At 39.3% G+C, this 17,440-nt stretch overlaps 1 protein-coding gene across 12 annotated transcripts in view; it reads left to right on the top strand.

The window, feature by feature from the left end:
- Positions 1-9,346: 9,346 nt before the first annotated feature.
- The window catches only part of celf5a (cugbp, Elav-like family member 5a), a 187,879-nt gene continuing 179,785 nt past the window's right edge, over positions 9,347-17,440 (top strand). For all 12 annotated transcript variants that reach the window (XM_069150198.1, XM_069150195.1, XM_069150196.1 and 9 more), the window contains exon 1: positions 9,347-9,817. In XM_069150198.1, the coding sequence (XP_069006299.1) occupies positions 9,460-9,817 (358 nt within the window). In that variant the 5' untranslated portion in view covers positions 9,347-9,459. The remainder of the gene's footprint in view (positions 9,818-17,440) is intronic.

Here is a 17,440-nt window from a genome sequence, read left to right as displayed (position 1 = left end):
AATTGTGTAATTACTTTGGGAATTCATACTCATAGACTAAATTATTTTGATATGATATTCATCAAAAGCAAGGCATGACAAATTTAGGAATAATTACATTGTATTGCTCAGAATAAGTACTTCTGCCCTGACACGATAAGTAGTTGAAACTTCACATAAAAGTAGAGCAGCAGAAGAAATTTAAAGACGTCCTTTAGATAGATAGATAGACAGTTACTTTATTAATCCCCAAGGGGAATTTTTTTTTTTTTTTTTTTTTTTTTTTTTTTAAAACAAAATGGGTGTGAATGTTAGTGCAGATGGGATTGTTTGTATCAGTCCTGTGTGTTTTTCTAATATGTGTTAATTTGTGCTGGCATTGGCTCCAGCCCCTTCAGCAGTCTTAGCCAGATAACCTGCGAAAATAAGATGAATCAATGGAGTGAGTTCACTGACATGATCATTTCAAGCTTTGTGTGATGTTGCTATAATATTCCTAGTGGCACGAATCTTCAAGATTAACAAGGCCTGAATACATTTGTGAATAAAACTGGCAACAAACTGAAAGTAAAAGCAGTCAGCAGTCACTAACTTTTACTGTCCTTTTATAGCCATAAGCAGCAGCAACTCAAAGCAACTGAGCTTCTCAAACTAAATCTGAGCACCAAGTGTAATATTTTAAAAATTTAAATTTAGAATAGTGTACAAGCTGTCTGAAATGTGTTTATGATATGAATGTTTGTAAGTAGCGTTTGCACTTAATTCGTTTGGAAGCAAAGAACTTTAGCCTCTCAGAAACTCTCTGACCTGAATTACAGAATGTCAGAAAACATTAACTGCCTACCTTTCTCTCTGTCTCTCTCTGCTCTTTTATTATGGTTTACTGGTGCTCAGACAATCTGATCACACTTGTTAAGTGAAGAATGGATTAACAAGAGATAAAGATGGCCCTGGTGAAGAGAGATTTTCATCAGGAGTGGGTTCATCAGATCTAAAAGGATAGTAAATATTGGGCTCACATTTATAAGGTATGACAAACCTGACTCCAACAAGGGATGCTCGTGTTACTCTTTGTCTCTTCGAAGTATTGGCATATTTTAGGAGGATGTGTTTCACAGTTTTTTCAGAAGCCTCCTTAGGTTGTTGAAGCTACTCTCCTCAAACTGTGCACAGTTGTTAACCAACCACTCTCTCCTAGCAATCATATGCAAGTGTTTCTCTCCCATGTCTAGAGGTCATTTGCATTATTATCAGGCCTTCCTGAAAAAATTTGCATATAAAAGGAATGTCCATATGTTTTTTTTGTGCACCTCCTTTGAGAAAACACAATTTGTTTTCCTTTTAAATTAGTTGGCATTTTTAGGATGCATTGAACAGTGCTTAACCTAATCTTCATAAAATGACTCAAGTTTTGTAAAGATGAAGTTTTAATATAGCTTCAAAATATGGTCACCTCTTTTGGCGAGGAGTCTCTCTCTTCCTCAGGACTGACAAGTAAAAATGCTGCAGGAACTTTGCACACAGGTTGGACATTGTAGCTGCCCCTTTTCAAGGGACCCTGTCTGCAAATTCATTTTGAAATTTCAATTAAAAATGTTAGTTTTTTGATTCATTGCTTTTTTTTTTTTAATTCATTTACAATGATACATGATGGTCAGGTTGTGGTTAAGCATTTTTCTCATTCTAATTCGGGACTGTTGACAAAACATCAGTCAAGACCTTGTTTATGTTCAATACAATCAAGGGTCCCAGCCTGCTGGGAAGACATCACCCTCACGTCAGTTAAAAGATGTGACAGCATTCTGTATATTATGACTGTTTATGTTTATTGTTTACTCAGAATGTTTTTGCTTTTGCTTCAGTTAACATTTGCCTGAAACATCACTTCGGGATGAATCTAGATTCTTTACTTAAGTAAAGGTACCAATACATAAATACAGCATTACAAGTGAAGGGCTTGCATTGAAAATGCCAGAAAAAGTTTGTAGTTTTCTTAGATAATACTCTTAAAATATAAAAAGTAACAGTTGTCAGTGGCGAATAATGGTGAGAATTAATTGGAAATTACACTATTTTACATTATTTAATGATTACAGAAATGCTTTAATGTATATAAGTACCATATTTCTGATGTAGTTAATTTGAACTGCGTTACAATACATCCTGTGTTATATCTTGAAACAAGTAACTAAAATGTTAGATAATCCATTAAATAGTACAATATTGTCCAATTTTTAGAGAAAAAGCCTAATGTGGCATAAAATGGAAATACAAGTAATGTTTATTTATACCTGAGTATAGTACATAAGTAAATGTCACACAGGCCAACAGAGTCCCGCAAAGTTGTGTTTTGCACCTCAAACCAGGACCAAATACATGTGTTATTCCTCTAGGCTTTGAAATAGTATCAAATACACTGTTTTGGTCAACCCAAAAACTAAATGAAAATAATGAATGATGAAAAACATGCTGTCAGATATAGACAAATGTGTGGATGGACTGTTCGGGGCACCTTCCACCAATATCTCCTTGAGGACTAGGAGCTGTTCTGTGGCCTCGACAACAGTCTCTTCCCTGGCACAACACAACAAATCCAAACACATTCCACACTTGTATCTGGTTGCAACACTTTTACATGACTTCTATAATGGGGCTTCCCACACATGTACTTTGGTAGATGCTTCCCCAAAACCGTAGCTTTTAGTAACATGCTATGAAAGTTGGGCAGAAGCCTCATCTGCATCCCTGCTGTGCCAAAGGCGGGAGATAACCAGCCAACTAAGGAGGCCAAATATCCAGCGCTAACTGTTAAGCTTTGCTTGTAGGCTGGCAGTTTCGGTATGAGGGTTATTTCTGTAGATATGGATTATTTACAACAAATGTGATATTTAAGACACAGCTTTAGGGGAACTGGCAATACTTAATCATAGGTTAGTCATTATTTAGACAAGCCTGTCCTTACATGACTGGTAGAATCAGAGAGGAACTCAAAGTGGAGCATGACTTCCACCTGGTGGTTAGAGACTGTAAGTTCAGACTTTTAGCGGTCACATATTTACTTTTGGCTGATGTGCTGTAATGGTACAAACCCTATGCAATGGTTATATTATCCATATAATATATCACTGTGATTTAGGCCAGAAAATTTGACAAAGTTTGTAAAATGTTGCTTCTATTTTTGCCCGGGATTTTCACTGTTCTGGTACAGATTTGTTTGAAGGTTCATCTCTAAAAACCTGGATTGTTATGATTAACATATATTAACTCGGACACGTCATTTCCATAACACAAGATTTATACATCAATTATTTTGGTTCTATCAATTGATATCAATTTAATACAATTGATACAACCAAAATAAAGGAAAGAAAGATATCTGTCCACAAAATTGACACAATTGAGCTCAAGATGCAGAAAAAGGAGCTTGAACACCACATAGTCTGTTGATATAATGATGTTTTTCGGCCAATAATTGCAATAATACTTGAACAGTTGCAGTCCAGGCATTTTTGAAACTGAGGTAGCTGAAGAGGCTACTCAGATCACAGCAGTGACTCAGATTAGCACACTGGATTGCTCTGCAGGCGGACTATTTCTCTCTTTTACCACAAAACTGCAGTCACGGTAGGTGATGGAATCCTTTTGGAGACCATTTCTGGATGACAAAATGAATCTTTAATATGTCCAAACTGTTTCCAACGACTGTCCCTTCTCTTATCCCTCAAGTCATATAATGCACAGCAAGAGACTTGGTGCAGGAGAAAATTGTCTGCTTCACTTTATCTGTGACTAAAGAACAGGCAGTTTATAGAAGGAGGCCACATTTGGGTCTATTTAGAGCAATTTAGAATGAACTTGAACAAAACCAGCAAGCTACCACATGCCAACCACTACAAGTAATATTTAAAGTAATCAGGGACAAATAGAAATTTGAGAAACATCTTAATCTCAGCCCCATATCATGTTGGCGCATGTAATATACCTGTCTGTCCACTAGAGGATACCGTTCCAGTGTCACCTTTTGCGTCCCCTAGGCATGAACAATACATGTACATTCCTGGTAATACAAGTATGAAGAAGGAGGTCACATAACAAGGTATGTGATCAAGTGATAAACTCCAGGCCATCATAGGGCCAAAAGAGCAAAACAGACAGAAACAGACAATTCACGCTCACATTCACACCAACGGGCATTGATTTAACGTATTAATTTGTCCAATTAACCTGACATGAATGTCTTTGTACATGGTAGGAAGCCGGAATACCCAGAAAAAAAATCTACACAGGCACAGCGAGAACATGCAAACTCCACACAGAGAGGACCCAGCCCTAGTTGAGGTTCGAACCCAGAACCTTCTTGCTGTGAGGCTACAGCGCTGACCTTACATCATGTAACACATTTAACTTAACATACGTTGAGTGACTTACGTAAAATAACTTCTTTGTCATGATCTTTACCAAAACCTAACCACATGGTTTTTAGTGCCTAAACCTAAAACACCTTACTTTTCACGCTTACATGAGGCAAAGCGTGACACTGACACATTATCCTGTAGTGGACTGATGAGTGTATTACACACTTTGGCCTAATATCAGGTTGCTTGTTTGCTCATAGTAAGAAGTTACTTGGAGATTTTGGGTGCAGTACAAATCTAACATTCCCATAAAAATAATTGTTTTGATTCAATAGAGGGTGAAGCAAAGTTGATTAGAAAGGCAGCTGGTTAAAGTGCAATCCCACGAGCCACTTCTCTTCCTTCTTTCTCCTAATGACAAACACTTACACCCTAACTGGAATTCAAAATTTAAGACTGGCTGCTGAAATGCTTATACAGTTTGGGTGCTTTTAAATTCAGCTCTTTGTGTTGATTATTTACACTCAGCAAGAATACAAAGTTTATACCTACAATAATTCCTTTTGTCTGTCAATACTTCTCTGTTTTGTCATTTTGAGTTGTGGAGTTTCATTAGCTCAAACAGATGAAGACGAGTAGCACTTATGTATATCCAATTCAGGATAAATAAAATAATGCTGGGAATAATCCGTTTCAATTATTTAGGCATTTTAGTTTATTTTCTTGATAGTATTTGACAACAGAGCCAACCTCAGGAAAGACATGCTGAACTGTCTTTCTTCAGTGGAAAAGCTCTGATCAATATCAAAGAGTTGTGCGTTACTTTTAGTCCAGGGACCCAAGGCTCAGGAAGAAAGGTGCTGCCCACCAACTCCACAGTTCAGCCTGCTCTTATCACATCTCATCAGCCTGTTAAGGCAGTGGTCCATAAAACTGTCTCCAGTGTGATATGCCATCATCACATCACACCCTAATTTTCTTGAACAACACCTCACAGTTGAACAAGCATGCTTCGCAATGCATAACCAGGGTGCGATGGTGAATTAAGCACCAGGGGACACCTCGAACTCTTACCGCTTATTAACCCACAACTATACTTTCAAAACTTCACCGTGCCAGCTCAAGCAGAGAAGTGCTTTCCCTTCATGGCAAAGTGTTACAAATTTTGTTATGTCAAGTTCCCAATTCACTCACTGACTTCAACAAATACATGGCATATGGCATTTTACAATGTGTGTTCATATCCATTGCAAGCTTTTTCTGCATTATGTAAGTGATTTCCTTAATGTGGAGAACAATGTTGAAGTTTTGAAGTTGGATAGTTAGGAAGTGTGTGTGGGAGTATGTCTGTCTGTCTTTACTGTGTGTCTACGAGAGCACACAGAATGCAAAATGACTCCCCTAGCAGCCTTTGCCTCCCTCTGGACCGTACAGACTTCCCAAGCTGAACAGATCAAGCCGGGCTGCCTCCTTCCCAGGGTCCACACTGGTTAACAAGCAGCAGAATAAACGCCAGCAAGTTAAATTGTATGTAACTTTTTAGTTCGCTCTAATAGTGTGACCTTCATTGATTTCTTGTCTCTGCCTTCAGCTTGGCGAAACACTAATGGCATTGGTCAATAAAAAACCATGAAGTGGAAGTTCTCAATACCCCCTCCCCCTGTGTTGACCACATCCCTAAAAATAGCCACTCAACCTCCCTCAGAGGCCGCTGAGCCAGTGCCATGACAGCTCACTACTCTTATTCAATATGAGCTGCACTGCGTCCCTGTTTGTTTCCTCACTACAGATGTAAGCGGGCTAACATGCTGAGCCATCCGCCAAACACATCTACATCGACTTCTGTCCCTGCCAACTCTCATTCAGACAGCCAGCCACATTCAGTGAGTGCCCTGCCTCTTTTAATCAATACATTTATAACACGATGAACAGAGCATAAAATAACACTTTGACTTGGGCGCGCAAATCGAAAAACAAACAGCGGTTACAGCGACCGTTCCTTACATGGCCTTCTGGGACCTACTGCTTCAAAGAATTACATTCACATTTCAAAAGAACAAGTTTACAATAGGAAAAAAATGCTTTGTGTCTGTGGAATTACCACCCACTGCTTTATTGACAGCTAATGTCAATGTGTACCCCTGCCTCCTCACATCGTTCCCTCTGCACTTGCTGTTATTGGACTTTGCAAAAAGAAATATTATGAGCAGAGTTCAGTAAAGATAAAATGATCCCCACTTCTGTCCCAAAGAAAACAGCCATCTCCTCGCATGTCTTTTTTCCAAACTTTGTCAACCAATCTGTTTCTACCAGGCCCTGTGGAAGAGAGGCTTCCGTTGCTCTTCAGGTCTCTTGCTGAACTCAGAACAACAGAGGCAGCTGAAGGCAGTCTGCTCACACAGTGATGCAGATATTCGGAAGTGGAGGTTCTGGGAAGGCACTCCTGTGGTGCCGTTCCTCCACAGCAAGAGGAGCAGCAGCAGCCAGCAGTATTGATTCACCTTGCAGCCTTGAGCCTGCTGTCACAGACAGTATATCACTTCATTTAATCCACTGTTAAATAGGCTGTAATTAGAAATGTATCCTTCAGATGTGTTTTATTTAAAGCATGGTTAGTGGCCAAGTTGCCGAGTCTACCTACACAGTTGTGCGGTACTTTTCTCAGTGTTGTTTTTATTTCAGTATTTCTTTTTCATGTGGGATTTTAATCTGAGTGATATTGACAGTGTCTGCAAAGAGAAGGCAAATGATGCAAATAAACTCTCTCTTGGGGGATTAGCCTGCACACTATTTGAAAAGTACTTACAGTAATTCTCTTAATTATGGTTAATCTTTGTTGGTCCCTTGACTCAATCTGATGACCGATAGACCTTTTTTTACTGCACACATTTGAACTTGTTGTAGCAGGAAAAGCACAGGTGAGGCAAAAATTGATGACTCTGTTCAATTACATTTTCCAGTAAGTCACCACAGTGAGCCAGACCGTATAAGGAAATCCAGTCACCTAAATTGAGTACAGTCATATATTTTATAATGAGCATGTATCCCATAAACTTCTTAAAACTTAAAAATATATTAAACAAAATAAATCATGGGATCTATTTCATTATTAGTTGTATATCTTAAAGTCAAGAGAGGACAATTTAATATCATACTATTGTAATATTGCATGTTGATCCAATTATTTTAGCAGCAGTCCGAAAAAAATCAATAACTCTTTGTCACATTTCTTAAGGGGCAGCTAAGAACCTGTTGTGTCTACCGTCGTTTTAAAAACTTTCACACTAGAGGTTAGAAATTGTGAGACACCCTGAGGTCAAAGAAATGTGGAATGATCCTCTTTCCTATTGTATGGATTAATGTTATTCTCTTTTGTATATTGTGTCATAAATTAGTTGTGCTGTGATCGTCAAGAATTCCACTGTGTACTCATTTAAACTGGCCTCTAACCTCGATTTATATTTTATGATTTATTTAGCAGAAAGTGTCTATTGATGGATAGGTTTGGATTTTTCAACACTGCCTGTACTCATTAAAGCTGTACATGCAATGTACAACGAAAGTGCTGAAAGAGTTATTGATCTCTGTAAACATTCCTCTTCTCAATACTGGCTGTCAAGCGGTCTGTCCCTAACACAACTACATGGAGGAAAAAAAATTGTCAGTCCCTGTTGTGTGTAGAAATCCAGTATAAATGTCAGAGTCCTATATAAATATTCAAGAGTCCAAATTAGCCAAATCCAATGGGTATCTTCCAAATTTGAAGTGTTTTAGGTTCTAAATTTCCTTTTTGGGTTTTGCCAGACCAAGTTTCCTTGCTGATTGCTTTGGAGGCAAAGAAACACAAATTTCATGCACAGAAAAATGGAGACACTTTATTTGGGTGCTGAAATCCAACTTCACCTCAACTTTGGAGTGCATTTTTACACAGAGGTAGGATTATGGGACCTCCATCTCTTCTATCTTGATGTATTGAAAGAATGAACAATTGAGCATTATATTTAGATGCACATAAAAAAAAAAAACAACCTGAACCTATCTTTTATGCTTCATATCATAGACCTAGTTGAGCAGTGGTCTGCAAATATACTGGTATTTTTTTTTGCAAAGTAATTTACACATTAATAGAAGACATTTGGATATATAGTTGGTATCCAAGTTTATTTGACATCCATGTGCCATTTGTTTTCACCATAGGAACTGCTCGATCCCTGCTTAAGATCTAGTAGCAGAAGACACAACTGGAAATTTACTCAAGTACTTTACTGGACTGAAGTTCAATTAAGGTACCAAAACAATTTTTTATACTTCTCCACCTTTCAGAGGGAAATATTGCACCATTTGTACCATTTATCTACAACATTTCTGCAACTGTCAATTAAATTGCATCCGACCTAACTTTAGGCTACTGCATGTCTGCATTTTATTCAATGATTGAGACTCAGTTTGCCTGTGGGGACACTGAGACACTAATTGTAATTAGTAATATGAAAGAGTGTTGTATGACCTATGTGCGCGTTACTGCCAATTCACATTTACTTGAATTGAAATGTTTTAATAAATATCTTCTTGTAATTGGCCTTTCATAAAACACATTTAGACAATTCACAGTAGGAAATGTGCTGATGTAAATTGTAAACTAAATTATTGTTGCCAAATTTTCCTGGCCCACCTAAAGAGAATGGAGCCATCATTCTTACATGTACTTTTTTCAGCTGTGAAAAAAGCATAATGAATATTTTCCATTGTGTTGCTAGTTTTACTAAAGTAAATGATTTGGATTAGTTCTTCAACAAAGGAAACGCAGTATGTTCAATCGCTTTTAAGAATGCGGTCTGAATCCATATTTTGAAAAACAAAAAATACCGGCTTGCCTGTCTGTTGCCTGAACTGCCTCGCCTGAGTTGAAGTACTTAATAAAGACCACTGGGTGTCGCTCCAGAGTGTCTGATATCGCTCGTGTGCGCGTATTCCGCCAATATCACCCTCCTCTGCCTCATCGTGTGTGCGTGTGTGTGTTGTGTGTCGGATAGAAAGTCAGCCTGGTTTCCAGCTGAGTGCTTGCTCTCTCACAGTGTGTGTGTGTGTGTGTTGTCATTATTATCCACTCTGCTCCCAGCTCAGAATGGCCAGATTCACTCAGACTGAAACAAGAAGGCAGCACCATCCACAGCAGCCCCAGCCCGCTCACTCCAGCCTGGTTTTCACCGGACCGGGGGTACCACCGACCCAACAACCATTACTACTTATCCCACATCAGCACCAGTACCCTCAGATCACATTTCCGAAACCCATGAACGGGTCAGAACCCATTTCAATTCATCCGGAGAGCGGCAACATGAAAGATCAAGATGCCATTAAGCTGTTTATCGGGCAGATACCGCGGAACTTGGAGGAAAAAGACCTGAAACCCCTGTTTGAACAGTTTGGGAAAATCCACGAACTGACAGTTCTCAAGGATCGATACACCGGCATGCACAAAGGTAACGTGTCGCCCCTCAAATGGCCGCGAGGCCCATAATCTTAATAATTGCTGATTATTACTTGTAATACCTCACTGATTTGTAGTGAAATGGGTATATTTGCCACTTCAATTCTTACGTGTTATCAAGCTTCATCCTAAAATTCTCTTTCAAACAGTACATCAGAATCATCATGTTCATCATTGCTCATCCTTTTACATTTTCATCTAACATTCGTGACGTTTCTTATTTTGTCCCATTTAGGATCGTTTTGCGTAAAAAAGCAAGTTCTGAATAATTTTTGACAGCACAATGACTTTATGAGAATTTGTATTTATTCCATATATTATATGATCCCAAAAAGGTAGATCTGCAAATGCTCTGAGTGCTTTCAGTAGCACGCATGACTCTTTATTTCATGGCAATTGAAGAGTATTTTCTTAACACGCTCCTAAGTGGGGCAGAGGCGCTCGGAAAGGATGCATTTTTAAAGAGCCTTCCCTTGCCAGTCCCATCTTTTGCGGAGGGGCGGCATCATTTATTCATCCATATGCTTTCTTTAACATCTCCCCATGTGCGAATGGAGCGAGCTGGTTGCAAACCCGACACAGCGAAATCAGTTCAGTACTACAACGTCTCCAAAGGGCGCAAGAACTGTCACAAGATGACGGACGTCGCCACGCAGAGTGCCTGGGCAGTGATGCTGCGCTGCTTCTGCTGAAATGGAAGGCTGCGGGAGGAAGAGGGTGTAAATCCTCTCAGCTCCCTATACGTACAATGACAACTTCCATCTTACGTAATGAAGTTGGTTATCAAGAATATACAGTGTGGAGATCACTGCCTGGGTGGGAAATCCATCTCACAATACGTGCCCCCTTTTTTCTCCCGTTGATCCCTTTATTGTAGACGTCATCATCATCATCATCATCATCATCATCATCACCACCACCACCATTATCATCATCTTCACCCATCAACACTTTCACCCAACTTAAATTTTGTTGTGTACACTCAGCCACAGCCTACAAATCACATGGGAGCTGCACTGGTGGAAATGATCACTGACTTTCATAATAACAATGACTGTGACCATAATTATTAGTTTTGTTGTAATCAAAAAAAAATTTAACAACTGGGACAATATACAAACAACATTTGTAACACCATATTCATAATCCAAGGGGAGAACGACGGTTAGAGTATATTGATTGTGTAGAACATTTACGGTTCTGTGATTCCATTTGTGTTTTTTAAAACCACCCCATACAGACCAAAAACCTTCAGTTAACCATGATTATCATCATATTTGTCACGAAAAAAAAAGCCTTTTAAAAAAAAAAAAAAAAAAAATCTGTTTCCCCCTCTGGCTTCTGCACTCTTGCAGAGCAGGTGTTGATATGGGAAAGATGTTTGTACAGGAGATAAGGCTTTTATTGCAGTGACATTTGGAAAAGACAAATGACAGTAATGTAAATGCCATTTGCAAACATTGCAAACCCTGTCATGTCTTGTATGAAATTCCCATCAGAAAATTGTGAGATGTGTTACCATGACAAAGGTTGTCCACCATCTGCCGCAAAGCACAAGAGTATTAAGTCCCTATTTTTGCCTCAAAATGTTAAAGTTTGTGAAGGTTTCATGCTAAATGTAGCCACCGTTAAATCAAGCTATCATTTACTGTCTATTTGCCATAGACAGTACAAGGGATGACGCTCCTACAGTTGATGCTGTCAGCTTGTAGAAAGAAAGACTTTTTTTTTTTTTTTTTTTATGGCATTATTCTGATATTCATCGCCATTTGTCATGCGAGTGTGTGTGTGTGTGTGTATATGCATGTACCAAAATGTCATTGCCCGGTGTTGCATAATGATTGCAGTATTTGGCTCGTGAGTGATTGTCATGTCGTCATGTGTCTTGGAAGAGACAATTTATGCTCTGAAGTCATACAACATACACATAACATATTTCCATTCTAAATACAAAACACAGATCTTTGATAGATGTCATGCAGAACAATTCAAGGGAAATGCATGACACAATTTCAACTAGGCCATTAATTCAGGAGCTCATTACTAGGAGACCTTTTTTTTTTTAATTAATACAGAGAATTAATTGCTTAACCAGATTGTTTCTCACATTTGAAAAAAAAGTTTTTGTCTGATTTGCTCATATATTTGTTCTAACTATCCTCAGTTTATTACATCATTCCTCCCCTGGTGGTAAAGTAAAAGAAGTGGGAAAAAAACCTTTTATTTTCAAACAATCTATAATTGAGATGTACCGCTTCTTCTCAGTGAGAGTCTGTATGATCATTTCCTCAGGTAGGTCCCGTGTCAGTTTGAAATGCAAAACACAAACTCAAAAGAGACATGTAACAAAGAGAAATCCCTTTTTAAAAACACACACACACACACAAAAAAACCCTGTCAACTTTTATATCCGTTGAACGTCAATCATAAGTTTTGTTACAATTTACTCAGTTTAAATGGATAATCAAAACAATATAAAACATAAATGCAGTGACTGTAGATGAGGTAACCTCTCAAGTGAAAATGATAAAAATTCTAAGGGTACTCCTCAAAGTGAATATTTACCCTTTTTTCATGAACTTACAAACAACGAATTAATTTTAGATACGCACAGTTCAGTCAAACTAAATGACTTAAAATGTAACGAAGCCTGGCTGCACAGTTAACAATACATGATCAAGCTCTAATATGTCAATGATCTCTGATGAGATTATTTTATAGCTAATCGTGTTATTAAGCAGAAAAAGGATTATGGAGTATGCATACTGATGGAAACACTGGCACAGCATCCTCAAAGAGCCACATTCACATCGACAGAGCCATTGATGGACATAGTGACACGCGAGCGCATGCACGCCTGCACGCACACTATTTTCATTATACTGAGTGTTGTGCATTTGTAGTCATTGCACTTATTCTGTCATTTTGATTTTCATTTCATCCACATTGTGCTCCGTGTTTATTATTTCCTCTTTTCTTATGCAACTATTTTTTCCCCTTGGTAATCCATGAGGGAAAACATGGAATTAGTTTGTAAAGCGTGATAATAATGCATGGCCATAATAACTTGACTCAAGAGGATTAGCAAATGTGCATTGTCTGAAGCAGCAGTCTCTTGGGTGATCAGCTGGTTGCCTCCCTAAACAGTGGCTGCCTCTGCCAATTAAAAATTCAGTCTAGTCTGCCTCTTCAAATGATTAATTCTGCCCACGCTGTCGATGGCCTGCCAATTATTGTCGCCCAATTGGTATTAATAGGTAGAGGATTTCCTGATGTTGAATTTATCACAGACTGTGAAAACTTCTCCCTTTGGCTCTAATTAGCTTCTACTTATAGCACATGCAGAACACACACTTACACATTTATACACATGCATGTATGCAGAGCCAACGCTCCTTTTTATGTGCGCTGGGTGCTCTACTTCTGTTTCTGTGCGTTTGCTTTGTTTACTTCTCCAAATTAACAGCTCTTGTTTGAAAATGTGGATGCATATATGAAAAGCATCCGTTTCTAGACAGATTATATCCTGTGGGATGCCGTCATGCAGTTAAGTAACATGCAATCAAATCAGAGGGAAAGAGAATACGTGATTCAGCACAGCAGACAGAGAGACAGACAGACTGACGAAGCAATCCCTACGCTGCAACAATCTGCCAGCCAAGGCAGCCCGGGTATCAATATTAAGCTTGTGTTGGGTATCCCTGTGTTAACGCATTTATAAATGGAGATTTTGCTGTAGACCACGGCCAAGCAAAAGCACATTAAATCACAGAATAATTGAATAAATATTTATTCAAGTTTTTATTTTTTTAATGTTTTTATAAGTCTGACGGATAGAGTTCTCCTCTCGCTAAAGAGAAGAGAGGTACCAAAGCACCAAACCGAAAGGATAGGGTGTTATGAGACTGTGGTTTTCCTATATAAAGTATTAACTTAAAGGGTTTGACTGAACTAACCTCTGATTTGTTGAAGCCTCTCTCTCTCTCTCCTCCTTGATAATATGGAAGTGTGAGGCATCTACATATTGTGTGCACCTTATGGAAAGTGTCAAAGATCACGGCACTGCTGTAGGACAGCATCTCCCCTGAGGAAACAGATGGGATAAATCCACTTACAGACCATAAACAAAGCTGTAGATGTCACGTGGATGGTACATACACATTGCCATGTGACAATAATACAGGCCTCTCAGATACCAGCGTAGCCAAGATCTTTAGACAGTATGGGTTGCTAATGAAATTAAACAATTTCAGAAAGGTTTTAAGAAGAAATAAATTCACCTCCATCTGTGAACACTGAGTCACAGGAAAAATAATTCTCCGTCTGCTTGCAGTTTTGTGCAGTGATTCGATTTAACAAATCTAGAATAAAATCCTCTGTCAGGGCTAGTGAGCGAAGGCCACCGAGCCATGCTAATGCAGTAACAACACTCGCTTCGCAATCTTTAAACGTCTGTAAATATTGTAATAAGCAACAGGGCTTTCCTCATAAAAGATGCAGCAGCTCAACTGGTACTGACAGGCGCTATGGGCCTTGACTTCAGGATGAGGAGTGCTGCCTCCTCCTCTCTTCTGCTCTTTTCTGTTGGTTTCCCAAGGAGATTGGCAATCTTAGATGCTGACAAGGCCGAGCTCTGCTGGAGGTTAGTGTCCGCACGCCAGACTCACCTGACTTTTATTCTGTCTCCACTTCTTTTTCCCTTAATCCCTGCCCGGGAGAACCTTTCAGATGGATTGATTTCCTGCACCGATGCAACATTCATTATGGCTCGCAGTATATTATACTTTCAGTATGTTGGAAGTGCTGTTATTCTGTGACCTTTGTGGAATATGTTTGCTCTTAATGGGCACCAAGAGCAGGGGCGGACGTGAGAGAATGTACTGTGAGGTCTAAGGGAAAACATGGACCAACTTTATCAGAGAGACTCATTTATGAAACCTACAGCGGTTGTGCATTTCATTAAGTAAATTAAGCTCTTTGGTGCTTTGTTTTACATTGTGGGTTTTGTGGACACTGTATGATGTTTGGAGGCATGACGGTAATAGCGTGGGTGTTTGAAGACACTTTTTTGCATCTCAAATATATTGGATTTATTCAATGGCAGCCTGTATTCAGTGTTTCTTTTGTTTTTTTTAATATAAGCTCTGCACCTCAATTGTTATTATTGACATAATTAATAGAACAAGATGAGAAGTCAATTTTAGTTCATTAAAATTGTTCATAAACTTGAATTAAAAAAAAAGAGTGCTTTTGAGTTGAATTATTTTTGGTGTGGTTCAGGGCATATTTATTTTCTAACGGTAGAGTTGGCAGAAGTATACCGCCTTCTTGTTCATGCACAAAGGTCACAGCTATTTCCTCAGTCTAAATAGAGGGATAGAAGCCTATCTATTTTGTATGGGTAGCTTAGCAGAGAGTGCCATTGCCTACAGAGCAGAGTGTACTCTTATGAGGGGGGCTATAAAGGCACAGAGGGAAAAAAAAAAGAAAAAAAAAAGGAGGGAGCGAGGCAGGAGGGGTTTGGTGGTTTCTGTTAGAATAGCACAAGCTCTTTAATGTTGTGTTTGAGCCTGGCTGGGCACAGATTCATTTTAGAAGGAAAATGAAATAACAAGGGAGAGGGGAGAGAGGAGATTTTAATGCAATGTTTTGTGATAATCCCTCTCCATTTTGGAATGGTTCAGGAGAACTCATGCGATAAAGCCTTGTACAAGCCTGGAAAATAATAAGTTATTTGTCTTGCCTTATAGTACTGTGCCCTTGGAGAGCTCGCTAACCCCCATGTTTTGGCCAAAAAACAATCACAGATTAGTCAAGCTGTCACATCTCTCTGATTGCCAAATGGTTGAGCCCTTGATGTTGGTGTGAATGAACAATGCATAAATGTCGTGTCTGCCTGAGAGTGCATGCGAACACAAAGCTTTGTGGATATGACTTAGCACTGTCACCCAATCCCTCTCTGTCACGCAGCCCAATGTGACGGAGAGGAATCGGACAGGGAGGAGGGCACATGTATGCAGCAGGGCCCGTAAGGCAAATGACAGACAGACACATGGCACAGGGCAATGGATGTATGGACAGATAGATAAGTGGAAGGGAAAAGATAAAGTGTTTGTCAGAGATGCAGAAACAAATAGTAGCTTTTATCTTAAGGCGCTGGGAGAGTAGAGTGATGGTTCCACTTGGGACGAGGAGGATGCCTCTGACGGGCTGAGTGCAGTTTGGGCACCAGAAGGCGGGATGGATGGACGGTAGTGGAGGAGGAGGAGGAGGAGGAGGAGGAGGAGGAAGAGGAGGAGAGGCTAAGTTTGGCAGATAGAATAATCACCTGAAAGCTGCTGATATAAGAAAATCCCTCTAATAACACCAGTAATACGTACTCCAAATATATTATTACTATTGTTAGTGCTAATACTACACCTTCTACCACTGATCTTGATGGATGGATGGTCATTTACTATTTTATGGTTATTGTTTTTACCAATCAAATGTAAACAGCAATAATGAAGCTCTTATTAAATAATTACAAAATAAAAGGTATCAAAAAAAAATATTGGTATTTTGACAAACATAAATAGTGCTCTACTTTGTAGCGTGGCAATTATGGTAAGCAGCACTACAAACATTAGGACCTTGTTTTCTACAGATATTAAGCAATCCCCAAAATGCGAGGCACATTTTCGATTGGAAAATGTCTATGAATGCTCAGGTCCATGAGGGATGTGTGAAGATACATGCTGCTCAGCACGGTTATAAATAGAAATTCTGTGGTATTTCCGAAAATAGGTTAAGCTGCCATCGCTGCACTGCTGGCATGACATCACTGATTGCCTGCCAGCTTCCCCCAAAAGACTGCTCCCATACAGTGCTCAAAAAGGGGCAGAGAATGACGGAGAGACAGAGGGAGCATCTGTGGGCAACTGCAGGGCCATGTCCCCCTCGTTTCCAGTCCCCCCCTCCCCAACCCCGTCACACCCTCCCCCTATCCCTCCCATCGCTCCATCTCTCCCTTCACTGCTTCCATCTATCTTTCTCACTGAAGGAGCGACACTGAAGCCAACAGTCTCTGTGCTTTATTGCCAGTGACACAAACTGGTCAGAGGCTTTGTACCAGAGATGTATCGCAGCCACAAATTTTTTTTCCTGTTTGTGTGTCTGTGTGTTTGGTTGTGTGGGTGTGTGTGATACAAGCAAATTGTATGCCAAATATTGCAGAAGAGCAAGATGAAAGATTAAATTTGTGTTTTCTTTTTTGATGATCAAATGTTAATTTGGTTGAATGAGCAGAGTATAGGGGCTTTATACGAGTTCCAACATGGCACCCGATCTATGGTTCACTGTTCACTAGTAGATCTGGCTTAATTAAAAAAGACTGCTCAAATTAATTAATGTCTGATGGGCTCTCATATCTGTTTTGTCTGCTCTTTGGATTTAATTCAGAAGACTTCTATCTATCTATCTATCTATCTATCTATCTATCTATCTATCTATCTATCTATCTATCTATCTATCTATCTATCTATCTATCTATCTATCTATCTGTCTGTCTGTCTGTCTGTCTGTCTGTCTGTCTGTCTGTCTGTCTGTCTGTCTGTCTGTCTGTCTGTCTCTCTCT

Source organism: Embiotoca jacksoni, unplaced genomic scaffold, assembly GCF_022577435.1.
Source record: "Embiotoca jacksoni isolate LCO1_2020_lvr unplaced genomic scaffold, fEmbJac1.0.p SCAF_16, whole genome shotgun sequence".
Lineage (NCBI taxonomy): Eukaryota > Metazoa > Chordata > Actinopteri > Embiotocidae > Embiotoca > Embiotoca jacksoni.
The sequence above is the reverse complement of the archived record's forward strand: the minus strand, read 5'-3'. Positions and strand labels throughout refer to the sequence as shown.